Below are 18,515 nucleotides of genomic sequence, written 5' to 3' on the forward strand. Positions count from 1 at the left end.
GATGCAGAATGTCAGCGATCTGTTCCGATGACACGGTACGCCATTTGCTCCGGCAGGAGCTTTTCCCAGCAGCACGACGGCGCTCGGGGTCAAGGAGGTCCTGGCCTGCAGGTAAATCTGCATCTCTTATACTCCAATTAATCTCCTGCCGTCCGCCTTTCCGTCACCAACCTGGAAGCGTCAAACTTCACGTCAAGCATATGTCACATTGCCGTCCATCCCGTGCGAGATGCGTTTTGCGCTCCATCCGACGTGGCAGCTCGTGAACGTGGCGTTTGACGAGGATGGGAAGTGACACCCACCAAACTCGGCGCGTCCCCCAGCCAGCTCCGGTGGCTCAGCGCCTGTCAATTCCAGCTCCGTCACTCGCACTGGCTCAATGGCAGCGCCTGTGACACATGTCACAAACTTTTAAATGTCTGCTCTTTTCAGCAGGATGGCTGGGCGTGCACTGCAGCCAGGGGAAGGATGACATTTGTATGGTGTGTGTTTGTGTGTGTTTGTGTGTGTTTGTGTGTGTTTGTGTGTGTTTGTGTGTGTTTGTGTGTGTTTGTGTGCTGTGGCTCTCTTCTTCCTGCCTCCTCAGGCTGTCAGGCCCAGTTTCCTCTGCGTATATCAAAACACAGACAAATAAACCTTGTCATTTTGAAACGCCGCCACTAGTGACCACGCTGCTGAACGACATGTCAGCTGGAATATGAACACACACACACATACACACACACACACACACACACACACACCTGGTGGAAGTCAGCGCCGAGGCTCTGGCAAACACCACCCGGCTGCAGTGGATTACAAGCTGAAGAGACACCGAGTCGTGATCTCTGACATTTCCATCTACCGTCTCGTAGTGCCGTACCGTGGCCTGCCAGCGCTCGGGGCCAGACAAACATTTGGGGGCCCCAAACCTTTACGGAGATGAGAAACATGGCGGTCAGAATGACTCGGACCTGCGTGACCACATCGTGTTTGTCCCATCGCACAACAAACATGTAACGTCAGGCTGCAAGGATCCCATGAGATGCCTTTCAGAGATGTTAGGGAGGGATGCTGAGCTTGGTTCCGCCACATTGTGTTTGTCACATCACACAACCATCTGTGCATTCACACATAAGGAGAAGTGCCGGCTAGAGTGAGAGGGGAAAAAAAAACATGATGAGAATGAACAAGGTGTCCTTTTGTAACATCAGACACGTAGACTGAAGGACCACATCATCTTTGTTTGTCATGTCGCACAACACTTTATCCATTCACACACTAAATGTAATAGGAGATGGAAATAAAGCAGCAACCCAAACTGAAAGGATGGTGAAAGATCATCTTCCATGATATTGGACAGGGAGACTTATAGTCATGTGACCCCAAAACTCATATTCCTATATAGTATTTATGTAGAATATCCATATATCATATATATCCCCATATTTTTTCCATAAATAGAATTTAGACAAAAGTCAACATCAAATGTGTGTGTAAAGTTGAAATAAAGTAGTATATTCTTTTTTTCCAAAAAAATATATAAAATATGAAATCTAACGTTCAATCTCCAGCGCAATCATGCTGCACTCACGTTCCCATGACGACAGGCGATAAACACGGTTGATGTCGTCTTTATCCAGCAACCTTTATACCGTCTTCTTGCTGTTCACTCCCGCTATGCAGCCTCTCCGTGTCTTTGCGGGGATATCCGATCTCTTGGCGTAGCGAAGATGTGCTCCCAAGTGTCAACAATAAAAAAAATAGTCATAAAAAATTGCCATTTTATGGGGGAAATACAGGAAATTTTGCTTACAATTGCTTACCATGATGTCAGACAAAAGGAGAAAATCGCATCACGTATGTTGCATCGTGCAACTGTTGGTCCATTCACACACACATAATTAGTCACTCTGAGAGAGGAAAACAAGAGACATTGCAACATTCAATAATCTACATAGAGAGAGAGACCACCATATCGTGTTTGTCCATTCACACACACATAATTAGTCACTCTGAGAGAGGGAGAAAAATGAGACATTGCAACATTCAATCATTTACATAGAGAGAGACCACCATATCACATAGAGAGAGACCACCATATCGTGTTTGTCCATTCACACACACATATTTAGTCACTCTGAGAGAGGGAGAAAAATGAGACATTGCAACATTCAATCATTTACATAGAGAGAGACCACCATATCACATAGAGAGAGACCACCATATCGTGTTTGTCCATTCACACACACATATTTAGTCACTCTGAGAGAGGGAGAAAAATGAGACATTGCAACATTCAATCATTAACATAGACAGAGACCACCATATCGTGTTTGTCCATTCACTCCCACCCAAAATGTTCACAAATATCATTTTACGTCAATCCTATCTATTACTGACATGCCTGACAAACAACATGCCCTCGATGGTCATGTGATCAAGAAGCAGCGTGGGCACTGAAGACTTTAGACGACCACTCTTCATAACGAGTGTTTACATTGAAGCGCTTGGTCATGTCAGTAATGAGCCAACGTATGGCAACATTGGCAGGATGCCTGACGGTTTTAAACCTCATCTCGTTTTAATGTCACCTTCATGGTTGCACATCCAATAATTGTCATACAATAAGGTCAACACTGGAAGGAATGCTTGGACTTGAATGCTTTATTGCTCAGTTTCAACTCAACCATCAGTTCAACTCAACCATCAGTTCAACTCAACCACCGCACAGAAAACAGACAACAGGAAGATTGATTTAAAAATTGCTTGCATCACAATTATCTTCAAATGTATCAAAATACAAAATGATAAAGTATTAAATATGGATGCAGCATTTGGACAAAGATTTGATCATTTTTTGGTTGACAATTTGTGTTCAGTCAAAAAAGGTGACAGTTTCTTTCCTCTACTCTTGAAAATAAGACGGAGCGACTGAGCTCCAATGGCAGTCTTTTATATAGTGTGTGTGTGTGTGTGTGTGTGTGTGTGTGTGTTTGTGTTTGTGTGTGTAGGATGTGTCCATGTCAGGTCTCAGGTGTGTGACCGTCACCCTTTCACCCTTGATTAGTGGCAGCAGTGGATGGGTGATCCATCATGGCTGTCAGAGACACGCAATAGGTTGTTTGTCACTCTGTGTGTGTGTGTGTGTGTGTGTGTTTGTGTGTGTGTGTGTGTGATGCTCAGGGAGTGTCTTGCAGAAGACAGAGTCAACAGCAAATATACTGATTGGACTGCAACATCGCCGGCAAGTGTCAATAAATAATAATGTCATGCGGCTTTCCGTCCCTCTCCTTCCTGCGACATCAGAGCTGGTCGTTCTGGATGAATCTGTTGCCTTCGGAATGTTTGCCGTAGTAGACGTAGCGGCACTTGGCGAAGACGCCTGGAAACACAACATTGTACAGTTTGTGAAGATGGAGGATCGTGTTTGTTACGGCGATGACGCAGTCAAAGAAAAGAAGCTAACCCTGATCCGAACCCCTAACCCTGCGTTTCCACAAAACTGTAAGATATCATTTATAAAATGTCCGACTGGGAAGGACATCGGACCGCCCCCACAAGGACGATGCTGCACCAGGTCAAGAGAGCACGGGTTAATGCATTTAACGGTCTTATAAAACACATGACATCATATGAACAAGATGCACTCGTCTTTTATGTCACTTGCTCCTTGCAAAAAATGCTGCAACTCCTCTTTACTGTACCCTTGGAAAAGGACTTTAGATGTGACAAAAGTAAATACATGAAATGACTTCATTTGGAATACTTCAAGTAGATGAAAAGGAGGTTTTTGCTTGCTGTCGAAAAACAAGAGTCAAGAGGTCACAGGCTCACTGAATCCCGTCATCCATCATGGACTCTGCTTCTAGGACGCAGACATGGTGGGATGGTGGGAAAGTTATTGCAGATACAAATTGGGAATACGATCAGTATAACAGGAACAAAAACAAACAAAAGGATTGAATTTTGGTCATAATCCACAATCATCACGGGTGGATCTGAGCATGCAGTCTTTGGGTTAACCTAACCCTAACTCAACTCTAACCCATAATCCTAACGCCTAACCCAACGCCTAGCCCAACCCTGACCCGTAACCCTAACTAACACCAACCACAACCCTTTAAGCCCAACCCCTTTAACCCTAACCCCCCAACCATAGCCCTAACTCTCCTAACCCCAACCCTAGGTCCAAACAACAACCCTGATTTACTGACTCTAACCCTCTAAGACTAGCCCTAGCAAGCCTACCCTAACCCCTAACCCCTAACCCCCATCCCAATTTGGCATAATTAATGTGTACGCATCATGGCAAAACATGGGTCTCGGTTCTGACAACCGATGGTGGCACAGTGAAGCTCCCACAAAGTCTGATGGTCTTTTACCATAGCCATGCACTTCCAAGAGCGTATACTACGTAGGTATCTCCAACTCCAAACACGTGTCTGATCCATTGTCACTAGACAGACCGCAGGATGCATTCACGGACATGCTAACATGCCAACAACATCTTTATTGTGTATAATTTTTCTGAATAAAGAGAAATACAAAGAAAAACAAGAAGTGGATAATCTTATCACTCGCTTTGTGACTCTTAAAGTGGAAGTACAATTTGCTGTGTATACGTATGCTCAGAAATCCCAGAATATAAACTGAAAACATGTGAATTCAACTTAAACGATGTGATGTATTTGAACGCAACTCCTCGTTGCTCATAATAACAGCTACGTGCTAGCTATGTGCTAGCTAAATAGGTTGTCAGTCACATGTGCCATCTCTTCACTTGATTTAAATATTCTGGTAATTTGGGAAGGTTGATTAATACATGTTATATGTTATATGCCCCCACTGGGTATTCAGGGGGTGGGGGCACGCTATTCCTCATTGTACCAAAACACAACAAAGACATCCTGTAGAGCTTTCTAGTGGTTCTGACAGGAAGTGGCGGCGGTTTCCTTGAGGGCCATTGAGTCTTCAGCCAGATGCCACTGCTTGATGAAGTAGGTGGACGACGGTGGCGGTGGGTGGGTGCGTGTGTGTGTGTGTGGGGGGGGGGGGGGGGTCACCTCTCTCCAAACGAGGCAAGGACAAGCGGCATTAGCGCTGTCACTGATCCTCTGACAGGAGAACAGATACGCCTTTCGCCAAGCTTTTTAAAATCGACATCAAGTGCATTACGGGGGGGGGGGGGGGGGGGGGGGGGGGGAAGGAGGGGGCGGGGGGTTGCGGGGGGTTGCGGGGGCGGGGGGCCGCTCCGAGTACAATCACGTAATCCAAAGAGACGCTGTCAAGGGCGGGAAGAGGATGGCGACTAAGTGACAGGAAGCAGAGACGGGGGACAGAGATACTGGTGCCATATTAGTGCCAAGCATATTCTGATGCCACCCTCGACTCTAAACCAAGCTGACACCTCGCACACTTCACATATATCTATATATATGAAGTGTGCAGACAGATGTGCACGCACCAGTCCCTCGCGGCATCAGTGGGTGTTCTTGTCAGGCTGCAGCGCCATGCGGCAGCGGCGGCGGCCCACGGGCCCGAGGACAAGCTCAGTCAATCTAAATCTGTACTTTGTAGTGGCGCGGTGCTCACCCGCCTCCCCCCGACTCCCCTCGTAGCCCGCATAGCTACTTGAGGTGATCCAAACACTCAAGTGTGAGAAGCTGTCACCTCCGATAAAATCCAGGACCGGCTCGGCGCCTCCTGCTCGCTTCCCTGGGTGCGTGAGCGGGGTATCGTACCACGTCGCTCGTCAGACTCGTGAGGAGGTTCCCAACTGCAGCTGCCACAATTTGCCCGAGGACGGATGCCGTGGCTGGAGACGGGACTTGACACTGCAGGACTACGGCTGCCTTATGATCACGGGGGAGACCTTTTACATGCACTGGAAACTCCTAGAACTCAATCCCTTCCTGCATGGAAGTGTGGAAGCTGTTTCCTCACAGGAAGTCAGAGAAATAGGAATAATTTATTGTTTGGATGAATACATCTTGGTTGAGCTTTTTATTAGCAAATATTAGCACTAAAATCCACTGATGGTTTGCTTCCAGTACTTCCTCAGTTTTCAATTTCTATGCAGCTTGTCCACACTTGGGTCGCGGGGGTATTGTGGTCCAGCTGGCTCTGGGGGAAAGGCGGGGTCAACCACGGACGCCAGCCAATGGTAGGACGCATAGAGGCAATCAAACATTCACACTTAGAGTCTCCAATTGACCTAACATGCACATTTTTGGAATGCGGGAGGAAGACCGAAGACCCGTAGAAAACCCACGAATGCAACATGCAAACTCCACACTGAGATGCCCCAGCAGAGATACCAACCCAGGTCTTCCAACGGCTCACATGCAGCTACTGACTCCCAAGACTGGACTGTTGTTGAGGTGGTATTGCAACGTCCTACAGTTCAGCCAAATGAAGACCGAGGGGTCCTTGAAGAGACATGACCCACTGAGCTACCACAGACTCCAGTAGACACTTCCTGGAGGGGATGTACTTGGACCTTTCCAGATGACGGCACTAGAGAAGCTGAAGCCCCCTGGAGCCTTCCCGCTCTGCTGAGGTCACCACTAATCCAAAGACTGAAGGGAACCGGTTCTTGGACTTTGATGAGCACTGATGCAACAAGAGAAGGACTAAGTAAGGGAACAACAATGGGACCATGGTTGGTCTTTTCTACTTGTTACGTCCCAGCTCTGTTTTCATTAAAAGGCTTTTTGGTGCATAAAAACATCGTCCAACAAGTTCCCTTCACAGCGAGAGATCCTGCTTATTACCACAGAAGATGGACGTAGACGGCAGACAGAAAGGAGCACGTAAACAACCTCTGGGACGCAACTTGATGAACTCGTCTTCCATGCCAAGTACCAAAGTCATCCTCGGTGGATCCCAGGCCAAACAGTCCACTTTCACAAAACCATAAGACACAGCGGGGGCGGCGTTAAAGTGACATGATAACAAAGCGACAAAGGAGGGCTAATGTCTGCCGAGGAACGGTCCGGCCTTCACACCGCGCGTCAGGCTACACCTGTGGTGGTTGTTCGAGAGGGTCGCCATCGTCTTGTCTTTATTAAAAGCCACTCAAGTCCAAAGCTTGGTATTGTTCTCTCGGCGAAGGCAACAATAGTGTGCGTTCATCAAACAGAATATCAACCTGTACGCAGCAAGCGTCCTCTCAATGGGGGCTCAAGCGAGCTACATGGGCAGGATAACCCCCGCCAGGGCAATATATGACCCAATAACAGTAGCGCTATATGAGACAGTAATACAGTAATAGCAGTAATACAGTAATACCTCTCTTTCCCTCATTCATTCTTTCCGAAAGGTCCAGAACTACAAAAACCCAAGTCCATTTTCACAAAGAAAAAGAATGCCGTTATAATAGAATAAGAAATCCCGTTATAATAAAACCTTGGTTAGCATACACCAAAGGTTCTGGTTAGCGTACAATACGGCGTGTGCTTTGTCTCGTCGTGTACTCCTTAAAGAAAAAGTTCAAAAATCATCTGCAATTGTTTTGTGAGACATGAACACATGTCTCTCTATTCTCTATCTGAAGATATAAAGATATAAAAATAGAAAAAGAGGCAGCCAATGAATGCACATGATGGGGCGGCCATGACAGGCCGCTACGAAAAGAGCTCCAACAAGGTTTCGGGTTTTCTGTCCATGTTATGAGTACCATGGAGTAACGGGTACGTTCATTCTTCTCATAACTCCGGGGTGTCCAGACGTTTTCCAGTCATGAAAAATGAAAGGATGCAACTTTTCCCTAACCTCATTTTCCAAAAGTAACAACTTTATTAGTTTGTTTCTCATAATATTACATGTATTAAAAATGTATTTTTGGTCTTTCTGTATTTAAACTCTGGGCTGCACGGTGGTCGAGTGGTTAGCGCGCAGATCTCACACTCACAGCTAGGCGACCCGAGTTCAATCCCACCCTCGGGTTTTCTCCGGGGACTCCGGTTTCTTCCCCCATTCCAAAAACATGCTAGGTTAATTAGCCACTCCAAATTGTCCATAGGTATGAATGTGAGTGTGAATGGTTGTTTGTCTATATGTGCCCTGGGATTGGCTGGCCACCAGTCCAGGGTGGACCCCGCCTCTCGGCCCAAGACAGCTGGGATAGCCCCCCCACGACCCTTGTGAGTATAAGCGGTAGAAAATGAATGAATGAATATTTCAACTCTACGATACTAAAATGACATCATTTTACTTTTAATCCCCATAATTTGCTAAATTTATTCTCGTAAAAATATTATTCCCGACTTTTTTATTTCGACTTTATTCTCGTAAAATCCGCACTGCTCTTTGCACCCCCCCGATCTAGGCGGTTGTTTTTCATACTCGGGTCTCCTGCATGAAGACCGGTGGAACGACTGTGTGCTGTTTGACATTTAAAGCGAGCAGTTCATTAAAAGGCCCACAAAACGATGGCGAGATAAGAGAAAGTCAGCGAGGAGAGCGAGGCAGAGAGGCTTTAATGATTGTTCCCCTGCATACAATCAGCGTGACTCTTTTTCAAGGGCCATCAATATGTCACAGACAGACACATCCGACGGATGTAGCTTTTAACATCAAGGTTATCTATTCTTGGCATGAATCCACTCGCTGTCTCCTTTTCACGTCCTATAACTTATTCCTCTCTCGGGCCTGTCTCTGCTGGAATCTCTTCTTTCCCCCCCAATTGATATTACTTATTCCTCCACAAGACCACCCTTGCGTTTTGGCCACTTAGCCAACGGTGCCATCAGGGCTGCCATCCATCAGGAGGGAAAAAAAACGCACTTGACCGAGTGAGGGAAAAAGCCAATTAACAAGGCAATTACGCTTTGGGTATTATCTCCCAGGAGGGTGGAAGAAGGGTGGTGTACAAGTGGGCGGGGCTCAAATGGGGTGGGGGTGCAGGGGGATCGATGCGAGAGTGGCTTATGAAGGTAAATAAATGAGGCCTTTTATTGTGCTCACGGTGACTATGTATGTGTCCTTTTTACTTTTTATTATTGATTACAGCAAATTACTGCTTTGAATTACTCTAGCCGGGATTTATTTCCCATATACAGTAATCCCTCGTTTATTACTTAATTGGTTTGAGACCCGACAGTGATGAATGAATCGAAGTCAAATATTTTAGCAGTTAGAGCATAGAAAACCTATTTATGACTTTATAAATGTGCTGAACATTATTGGAGTATTATTGGAGAAATGAAGTACATTCCACATTTCCACTCATTTGAGCCAATATTGTAGACGTCATAATAAAAAATAAAATAAAATAAAATAAAATAAAATAAAATAAAATAAAATAAAATAAAATAAAATAAAATAAAATAAAATAAAATAAAATAAAATAAAATAAAATAAAATAAAGTCATATCAGATATACTGATGTACTTCCTGTGGTGGCTATTGACGCATCAATGTAACATTACTGACACCTAGTGGCCAGTGTAGAGTACTATATGTATATGAATATAAACAAAGGACAAAAGTAAAGGTGTCAAGTAGATTCATGTCATGTTTCTGCTATGAGGAATGTACTGTACACCATGCTTTGCAATCGGAGAGAGCAAAGATGGCCGCCGCCGCCGGGTTGAGTAAAGCAGCATCAAGAGGCGCCCGTTATGTTGCTTTAATGATGCGCATGCTCCACTGTAGAGCACTTCATCATTTTAACAGCTGAGGTGACATCTGTCTCCCCGGCGGGGGACTCAAACCAAACTCCCCAGTGCAACTTTGTGAAATAAAGTGACATTTACCCTCCTCCAATAAAAAATATTTAGTCCATTAAACACAAATAGCTGTCGTCATGATGCATGCCCCCCACCCCCGCACGCTCTCGGGCCAGCTCCGCTTCCCCGACTGTTTACTGCGGCCACAACAACTGCAGCGACTGCATGTTCTCAACTTCAGCGTATTGATTAAACTTTTAAATAGCTGCCATATAACCCTGGGACATCAGGGAGATTAATTTGCGTCAATGTTCATCTGTAATTCATTAGCCATTTATACTCTCCACATCCACACAGGCTATCAGGGAAATGTGGGCCATTTTTCACCCAGCAGAAGCCGAGGAGCCCAGAGTGGGGAGGGAGGGCTGCCGTGTGTGGGCGTTAGCGTGGAGGGCCTGCCGACTGTGGAGGAACACCGCCATGCAGCGTGATCTCACACCGCTGCAAACTGCAACCACAACAATGAACATACGGTTTATTATTATCATATATTACAATTATTATTACAATTATTATATACACTGGCTGACTCCCTAAGAGACTGAACAGGGGGAGTTTCTTTAATTGTATTTGTACAAAAGCTTCACATTAAATATGTTTTTTTATGTGTGCTTATTTAAGCACATTTGACACATAAATAAAAGTACAAATACAAGGCATTCAGAAGACACATTCAAAGATGCAGTGGTGATACGTAGTATTCCACAGTGGCCACTAGTAAGGTTACACCAATGCAGTGGGGGTACAAGAGGCAGATCTACCATTCATTCATTTTCTACCGCTTATCCTCACGTGGGTCGCAGGCGTGCTGGAGCCTATCCCAGCCATTCCCCCCCACATTCATACCTATGGATATTAACCTAGTATGCATGTTTTTGGAATGGAGAGGAAGCCGGAATACCCGGGGAAAACCCACGCATGCACGGGAAGAACATGCAAACTCCACAAAAAGATGGCCGAGGGTGGAATCGAACTCGGGTCTCCTAGCCTGCGTGCTCACCCATCGGTCACTGTCTTATTTTCTCTGATTACGTCTACTATGTACGTATATTGGGTAATAGGAGTGTAAAGGTGACTATAGGGGTGCTATTTCAAGCCTAGACAGCTCTATTAATGTTAAAAAGCATATTTGGAAGGTCGTAAACAGAGTTTCTATGTCAACATTTCTAAGGAATCCTACTACTGGAAATTCACTTAACATGGTCGGCTCAGAGACCAATTATTATTTTAATTGATAAATGAGGGATTTTGGAATAATAAAAAAACGAAGCATTTTTATCTTTGCTAACGCAGGATTTACGATGCAGGGGTTGGACCTTGGTGTATCTTAACGACGTACAAGCGGTCTAAGCCGCTTTGATTGGATGGTTTATGTACGTAACGTGACGCCCCGACATTGTCAGCTGACTAAATGGCCGTAATCAAACAGCGGCATGACTCACTGATGGCTGCATTACATTTCCAAGCAGATAAACGCCTATCAGCCGTTGTACTTCCAGCCCACGAGGACGAGGAGGAAATTGAATTCCGGGGCACATAAATTTTGACTGAAGTATGATATTACTTCTGTGTGTGTGAGAGAGCGAAAGAGCGGAGGTGGGAGGGGGTTCTAATGAGAAAAATATATAGTGAAATTAATTTTAGTGACATTTATTCCACACAGAGTCGAGGGAGACAGTGGTTACAGTAGCTCTGGCGTGCGGAGATAAGAAGACGGGCGAGGATGGAGTTTCCCGGGATCGTCTTTTACCAGGCAGACGCTGTCATCGAGTAAGTTTCACGGTAAAGAAACGGCCAAACTCTGCTGTCAGCACAACAATGGCAATTATTTACCGCGGGAGCAGGTGAAAGACATCGTCTACCCTTAAGGGCGCTTGAAGACGCTAATGACGCCACTAATCACCTGCGCTCATTTTCTCCGTCAACATGTGCATCTGAAATGGCCACGCGGGGGGTGTGGGGGGTGTGACACTGATCGATTGTGTTCTTCATTAGGCCGTGGATTTCTAATTAAAAGAAAAGCCACAGATAAGTGTTTCAAACCTCTGACCACCACGGAAAACGTGAAAATAGCAATTAGAGCCTCGGCGGCGCTCCGTAATGTCGCCGTTAATAAGGGGCTGCTCCATGAAGGTTTAATCACTGGGACAGGATTCAATAACAAAAGAGCGTAATATTAATCACCAGAGAGTGATAACTTCACTGTTCATCTCTTTGACATTGGAGGAAGGGATGAATTAATGATGCTCTCCATCTGAACACATTAAATAATAATTATCAGGCAAAACAGCATGAAAGGGACTGCATAATGAACCCATTGTCAGGTCAATTACAAGCGCATAAAAGTCTTGAAAGGGAGGTAGCTTGTTAGTCCGCCGCCGCGCAAGGACACGAGTGGCCTCGGTGCAAGATGGGGAAAATATCACCGGGAGGGCAGCGAAAACGCATCTCGGCGGAACACGCCCACGGCGGCGAGGCGGCGAGCGTGCCGCGCATTGCAAATTGTCTGCAGCAAAGACAAATGACGTGACAATGACAGTGTTTTGTTGGCCGGCGAGCAATGTCGGTCGCTAAGAGCCGCGTTGACTAAACCGCGCACGCCGCGGTGGACTTCACGCCTCGTCGCACAAAATAGCACCTCGCCACCTGTCAGCGACCATTTCCATCACGTCAAAAGCGGACACCAAAAAATTTAGTGCGGCGGCTTTTGAACACGTGCGTGAAAATAGGAATTGATTTTGTGCTTAGGCCGAGTCCACGTGTACACAAACAGTTTTTACAAGGTTTTATTTTAACCCGACAGACTCAAAGCAGTCATCAAAGTCAAACCTGATGGACAAGCACCAACCTGGATGTTTCTTACATAACACTTCTTATATATTCTTTCTCCCGTCCATCCATCTGTCTTCTTCCACTAATCTGAGGACTTTCCTCTGTCTTGCTTTCGGCCGCTTGTACCTATCCCACTACCCAAAGCTCATGACCATAGACCATGGACCATGGACTTCATCACTGCGATCCGCCTGTACATCACACTTTCCATCCTTACTTGTAAACAAGACCCCAAGGTACTTAAACTCCTCCAAGGAAATGGCACACCACCCTTTGATTTGGCGATGCTGATTCTCATTCAAGCCGCTTCATACTCGGCTGAGAACCCATCCAGGGAGAGCTGAAGATCACGGTCCGTGGAAGCCAGCAGGACCGCATCATTTGCAAAAAGCAGAGACCAAATCCTGTGGCCACCAAGCGGCATCCCATCTGTCCGGTGAGAAAATCTGTCCATAAAAGCGATGAACAGAATCGGTGAAAAGGGGCGCCCCGTCGGAGTCCCACCCTCACTGGAAAACGAGGCCGATGTATTGGCGGCAAAGCGGATCAAACTCTGACACGTTCGTACTTCAATGCCATCATTTCTCCCACCGGTTATTAACAAGTAGGACCACCTTGCGTCATAAACATAAACAACAAAAGGTCAAAGGCCAAGGTACATTTTGGAATTTTAATGTTTAAGTTGTTACTCCTGCACCGAACCGTCTCGTTCCGTTTGGGCCACCCTTGAACCCTGGCAGGCTAACATGGCCGACCCCAGTGCCCCGGGTATGGGTGGCAGCCCTGCAGACATCAAGCACTCCTTAGTCCACCACATCCTGGTCCTTGGAAGAGCCCCCGTTATTAGAGTCATTTCAGCGCCCACCCTGACGCCTGTGAGGCACTTCTTCACTGGGGGCGCCCACTCCCCGCCTGTCCGACCGAGCGCCCGGCCAGCCGGACGGTGATTGGATGCGACACGGCGGAGGAGAAGGGCAACAGAAATGGGAGCTGGCAGGGCGAGGGAGAGCGAGAGAGGAGGGCGGCCACGTTGGCCGGGGCCCTCGTGGCGTCCGGCGTGTGCCCATCAACACGGGTGAGCGTTAGCCAAGAGCCACTTGTCACAATGATGGAAGGGCAGGATCAGTCACGTCAAGGCTTCATCTGACTGGAAGATATCAATCTCCCGGCCTGATCCAAGAGGACATGCTAAAATATCCTTTAACATTTGCTGTCCCACCTCGCCCGTGTGTGTGTGTGTGTGTGTATATGTGTGTGTGTGTATATGTGTGTGTGTCCCTTCAAAGTGTGTACAACCACCATTGTTTGCTGGCGCTTATTTTCACATGCCATTACCTCTGACTCTGGCACTGACAGTCAAATTATGATGGACAAAATGATATTTACCGCCATTTTTTGGAGACATTGTGAGGTGTTACATTGGAAGAAAGAAATCTAGAAAATATAAGACTACTTCCAACTGATTCAATGAGAAAAAAATAACAATAACAAAACAGTACAATCACTGAAAAGACAAATGAATACCAGAAGAAAAATAATAATAATAATAACAAGTGATATATAAAATATGCCATCTGCATTCCAGCAAGCTCCTTAACGACACAGAGAAGCAGCTGGATTGGGGTGGGGGGTGATGGGGGGTGGTGCGGGAGTTGAGTTCACTGCCTTGCACCTGAGCCTTGCCGATTGTGGGAATCGAATCCTTGGGCGGCGTTCTTAACACCTCATCCGCGGTTGCCCGGCGGACTTTCCGACTTTTTAAATTGGCAAAGCCAATCACTGGGACGGCTGCAAATATGAAGTAATAAAGCATATCCACTCCTGGCATCATGCGGGGGGGTTGGGGGGGGGGGGGTGGCCAGATGAAGGCGTGAGAGCATGATTAACTGCGGATCACCTTGTGAGGAATGATCTTGCCTCTTCTCCTCTCCATTTCCGTCTTCCTCCTTATCTGGCTCTCTTTACCCTTCCTCCCCCCAATGACACTCTTCGGACCATCCTCGCCCCCCCCCCTCGCACATCCCCCGACAGGCAGAATAATAACGCTCGTACATCACTGCCCCCGAAAAGTCCAATAACCTAAATCTTCACTTGCCACACACCCCGGGACTCAATTACTTTATTGACATGTAATCTTCATAAGGGGAGAAATATTGAGCATGTAAGGTCAGCTGGTTATGAAGACATATTATCATATTATCTGCATGAGGGTTGTAGGGGGCTCGGACCTGACAAAGCTAATTATAATGGTACATGTTTCAGAGCTCACAGCGTATTATCTGCTTGACTGCTTGGTTGAGTCCCAGCTGAGGTATGGCCGAGACGGGGATGAGATTTCACGACTAATAGCGGTCCCGGGATGTCTTCTCAGGGCACGGGAATTAATGAAGCCAAATATTATCGACTGCACATCACTGCGATAAGATCACTGATTTGTCAGGACTCGCTTGTCATCGGCTAATGGCCTCCGGCGTACCGTCGTGCACGCCGGCCACGGACGCTTTGGCCAAAGAAAAACAACACAAGTCCTACAATTTGGAATTCAAGCCAATTTTCACTGGGAAAATTAAAGGACGAACGTGATGATAACCATAGAACACGTAATATAGCTGGTCAACCGGCATGAGACTAACCAGAGAAGCCTCCGATTTGGAATTCAACCGTCAACAAGAGCACTGAATCAAATAGCAATCATTGAAATCATTTTATCAACACATTTTTGATGTTTTCACAAGCATTGTAATTGGTGTGACTAAAACCATAAAAGCACAAAACGATGTAATTACAGCCCATTAATTCCTCCACACTCTGTGCATCCAATTTTCACTCTTTTTACTTCATAAATCAGATCGTTTCATGGTTGAAAAAACTTGTTGTTAGTCAAATAATATCAATATTTTACCAAACGTTCATAAATTAAGCACTTCAAAGCATAAAAATGGCTGTGCGTTGTGATATGATATGTCGTATTCTACATTGGCCACTCGGTGTCGGTAATTACTTGTAACATTATCAGAGCTCTCTAAACATGAAATAACAACCCTATAGTCGCCTTTGCACTCCTATTACCCAGTAAATTACACATAATAAGAGAATATAAGACATAGTAGACATAAACAAGACAAAATATATGTACTCATACATGTTAGCATTGGGAAAGTTCTTTGTTCCTGTTCTGTAAGGTACTTAGCACCTCATCAATGTAACATTACTGACCCCTAGTGTCATTCTTCTGAATGAATGCCTGTGGACATTAAATAACGTTCTTATTGTCACTGCACTTACATACCTTATATTAGCTAATATACTGTATTTGACATGCTAATAGAAAATAAGACATGACAGAAATGTTAGCACTGCTAGCATAGTGGCTATTGGCCCGATGTAACATTCCTGACACCTAGTGGCCAGTGTGGTAGAATACTACTGCAATGGCACAGTAAACATTCACACAGGGGTTGCTGTCAGCCACAACTCATGCCGGTCACTGACACTCTCCACTCTGCTAATCATGCTAACAACACTCAAGGCAAGGCAAGACAAGTTTATTTATCGAGCACCATTTGTCATTCATAGTACATCACTTCCCAGCAACAGTAACCACCCATTCATGGTGGCCAATGGAACCGCAATAGTACTTTTAGTTTATTTTAGTTGTATTACATGATGGTAAATAGTATTGATGGATGGTCAAATGTAGCATTAATAAAGGTTTCAGGATGGCCTGGAATGAATTCTTTTGACTTTTTATTATTTGTTGTGGAATGAACTTAGAAGTTAGCGTTATGGAAAGTATTGCAGTCCCCACCGCTAAAGGGCCAGCCTTGAAAAATGGACGGCCACGGCTGTTATCACGTCCGTCCCAAGGTTATCTTAATGTCATCCTTCCAAGGTTTGCTTTTACAGTCTAGTGCCTGCTACATGAAGCAATAACGCGGCGGGGGATAATACAACGTATATTTCTTTAGCGAGAGGCTGGGAGGCTCGGCACAAAAGAACATATATAGTTTAGCCAGAATCATAACGGGTCACGGGGCGGCAAACAAACAGTCGGCTCGCCCAGAGACATCGCATCTGAGGGACACAGTGTGCAAATAAAAACCAGCACTGCGAGACGTGGACGGCCCACTTTGTCCGCCGCCATGCCCTCCTCGTCCGTCTTTCCTCCCAAACCGCCTGAATCCTTAACTCTCCGGTTCGAAAAGAGGAAAACGCCTGGAATCGTGAGGCGCGGTTCCTCGGCGCTGCCAAAAGGTTGTGTGTTAACACTCACTAATGGTGTCAAACTGACACATGTTTTAGCTTTCCGCTGAGGCGCTACAGGCGCTCGCAAGAACACTTCTTGTAGCAGAAGAACTCGGAGTGGTACTGGTCCGTTTCTTTAATTCCCCTGTGTTATTACAACCGTACCTCGTTTATGGCGGTTAATTAGTTCCACATTAACAACAATAACAATATAGGATTCAACCATAGAAAACATGGACACGATAATATGTCAACATATTAACTCCTACGCTGCAGGGTCTCAAGCTAGCAAGCTAACTAGTCTGCCTCAAATTTATTTCCTCTAAACTTAAGAAGCCAAAAATGTACCACTTCCACACGGAATGTGAGGAGAACTATTTTCATTCTGTGATGTGGGACGTAAAAATAGTGTTAAGGTATGGCAGGGTTAAGGTAATGTCATGTAAGCTAATGGCTCAATGTTTTCTGTCAACTATCTGTTGAGTTTATTTGGTTTTTTTAGTGGTAATATTTTTTCTTGCAAAATCATTTATTATTATTAATTTTATTATTACCCCCCTCGTGTCAATGCCCACCTCTTCATAGAGTCTAACTCGTGCTGTAACTTTTTCTTGGAGATGAATACATTCATAAATCTTTTATTATTATTGTTATTTGTAATATATTTTACAGGCTTTACAGTCGTCCCTTAAACAATGGATTATTATTACTATTTTGATTGATTTGATCAAAAACCTCTCCTCCCGCTCCATGTGGAAGTGGTATGTTTTGGCTTCAGAATGCAGTAAATAAATTGGAAGCTAATGAGTTAGCTTGTGTCCCTGCAGCACATTACAGTTCAGCAATGTGGTGTCAACAAAGAATAATTGGAGTGTAAAGGCGACTATAGGGGTGTTATTTCATGTCTACAGGGCTCTACTAATGGTAAAGATTGTACTTCAGTATCTAGAGAGCCAAAATGTGTTTTCTATGCCGGAATTATGAAACATTTCCATTGACTACTATTGAATCCTACTTTGTGGAAATTCACTTATCGTGGTTGGGTCTGGAAGCGATTAACTGTGATAAACAAGGAACGGCTGTAGCAAACATGCTCAAATCAAACCCAGAGCCCTGCCAAGAACCCACCAGTCAACACACAAGGTGGCGATTAGTTCCATCTTTTGTTTTCCTCCAGAAAATAAACACAATATCAGTTTTTGGCGTCTACGTCCAATACTGAGGCCATACGTTCAACAACCGCACGGGATGTCTCCTTCCTGTCAAACATGATGTCGTCTGATGGCCACCAAACGGAAGGTTTCATGTCGGGATGCATGACTGTCCTCCGGTGGGGGTGCAGGGGGGGGGGGGGGTGGGGGGCCTTTATATCACAACAATCTGGGCCGGGTTTGTGTTTTGGACCAAAAATGACTCAGTTGATCCGTTCGTCTCGCACTGCAGTGACACAGCACGCCAGAAAGCATCCACCAATCAAACGATGATGGTGAAAGAACTTGTCGGCTCGCATTACGGTGACAGAGAAACCTGCTCCGTCTGTTTAAAGCAGCTTCATCAGCAGAATCAGAGTGACAGGCTAAAAGGTTGTTTAGGGCTCGCTAGCATTTTCCGTGACCTCGCTCTTTTCAGTATGTCTCGGGACCCGGGTCCTGGAAGACTGGCTCCTATTAATATTTGCGACTACCTTGTAGCTCCACATGATCAGCCAGTAGCAGCTGACCCACA

At 45.5% G+C, this 18,515-nt stretch overlaps 1 protein-coding gene across 4 annotated transcripts in view; it reads right to left on the bottom strand.

Moving 5' to 3' along the window:
* Positions 1–2,637: 2,637 nt before the first annotated feature.
* Positions 2,638–18,515, bottom strand: part of LOC131107844 (leucine-rich melanocyte differentiation-associated protein-like) — a 267,408-nt gene continuing 251,530 nt past the window's right edge. For 3 of the 4 annotated variants that reach the window (XM_058058241.1, XM_058058240.1, XM_058058242.1), the window contains one exon: positions 2,638–3,364. In XM_058058241.1, the coding sequence (XP_057914224.1) occupies positions 3,083–3,364 (282 nt within the window). In that variant the 3' untranslated portion in view covers positions 2,638–3,082. The remainder of the gene's footprint in view (positions 3,365–18,515) is intronic. The other variant, XM_058058243.1, reaches the window with a different exon arrangement.

This window comes from Doryrhamphus excisus, chromosome 20, assembly GCF_030265055.1.
Source record: "Doryrhamphus excisus isolate RoL2022-K1 chromosome 20, RoL_Dexc_1.0, whole genome shotgun sequence".
Lineage (NCBI taxonomy): Eukaryota > Metazoa > Chordata > Actinopteri > Syngnathiformes > Syngnathidae > Doryrhamphus > Doryrhamphus excisus.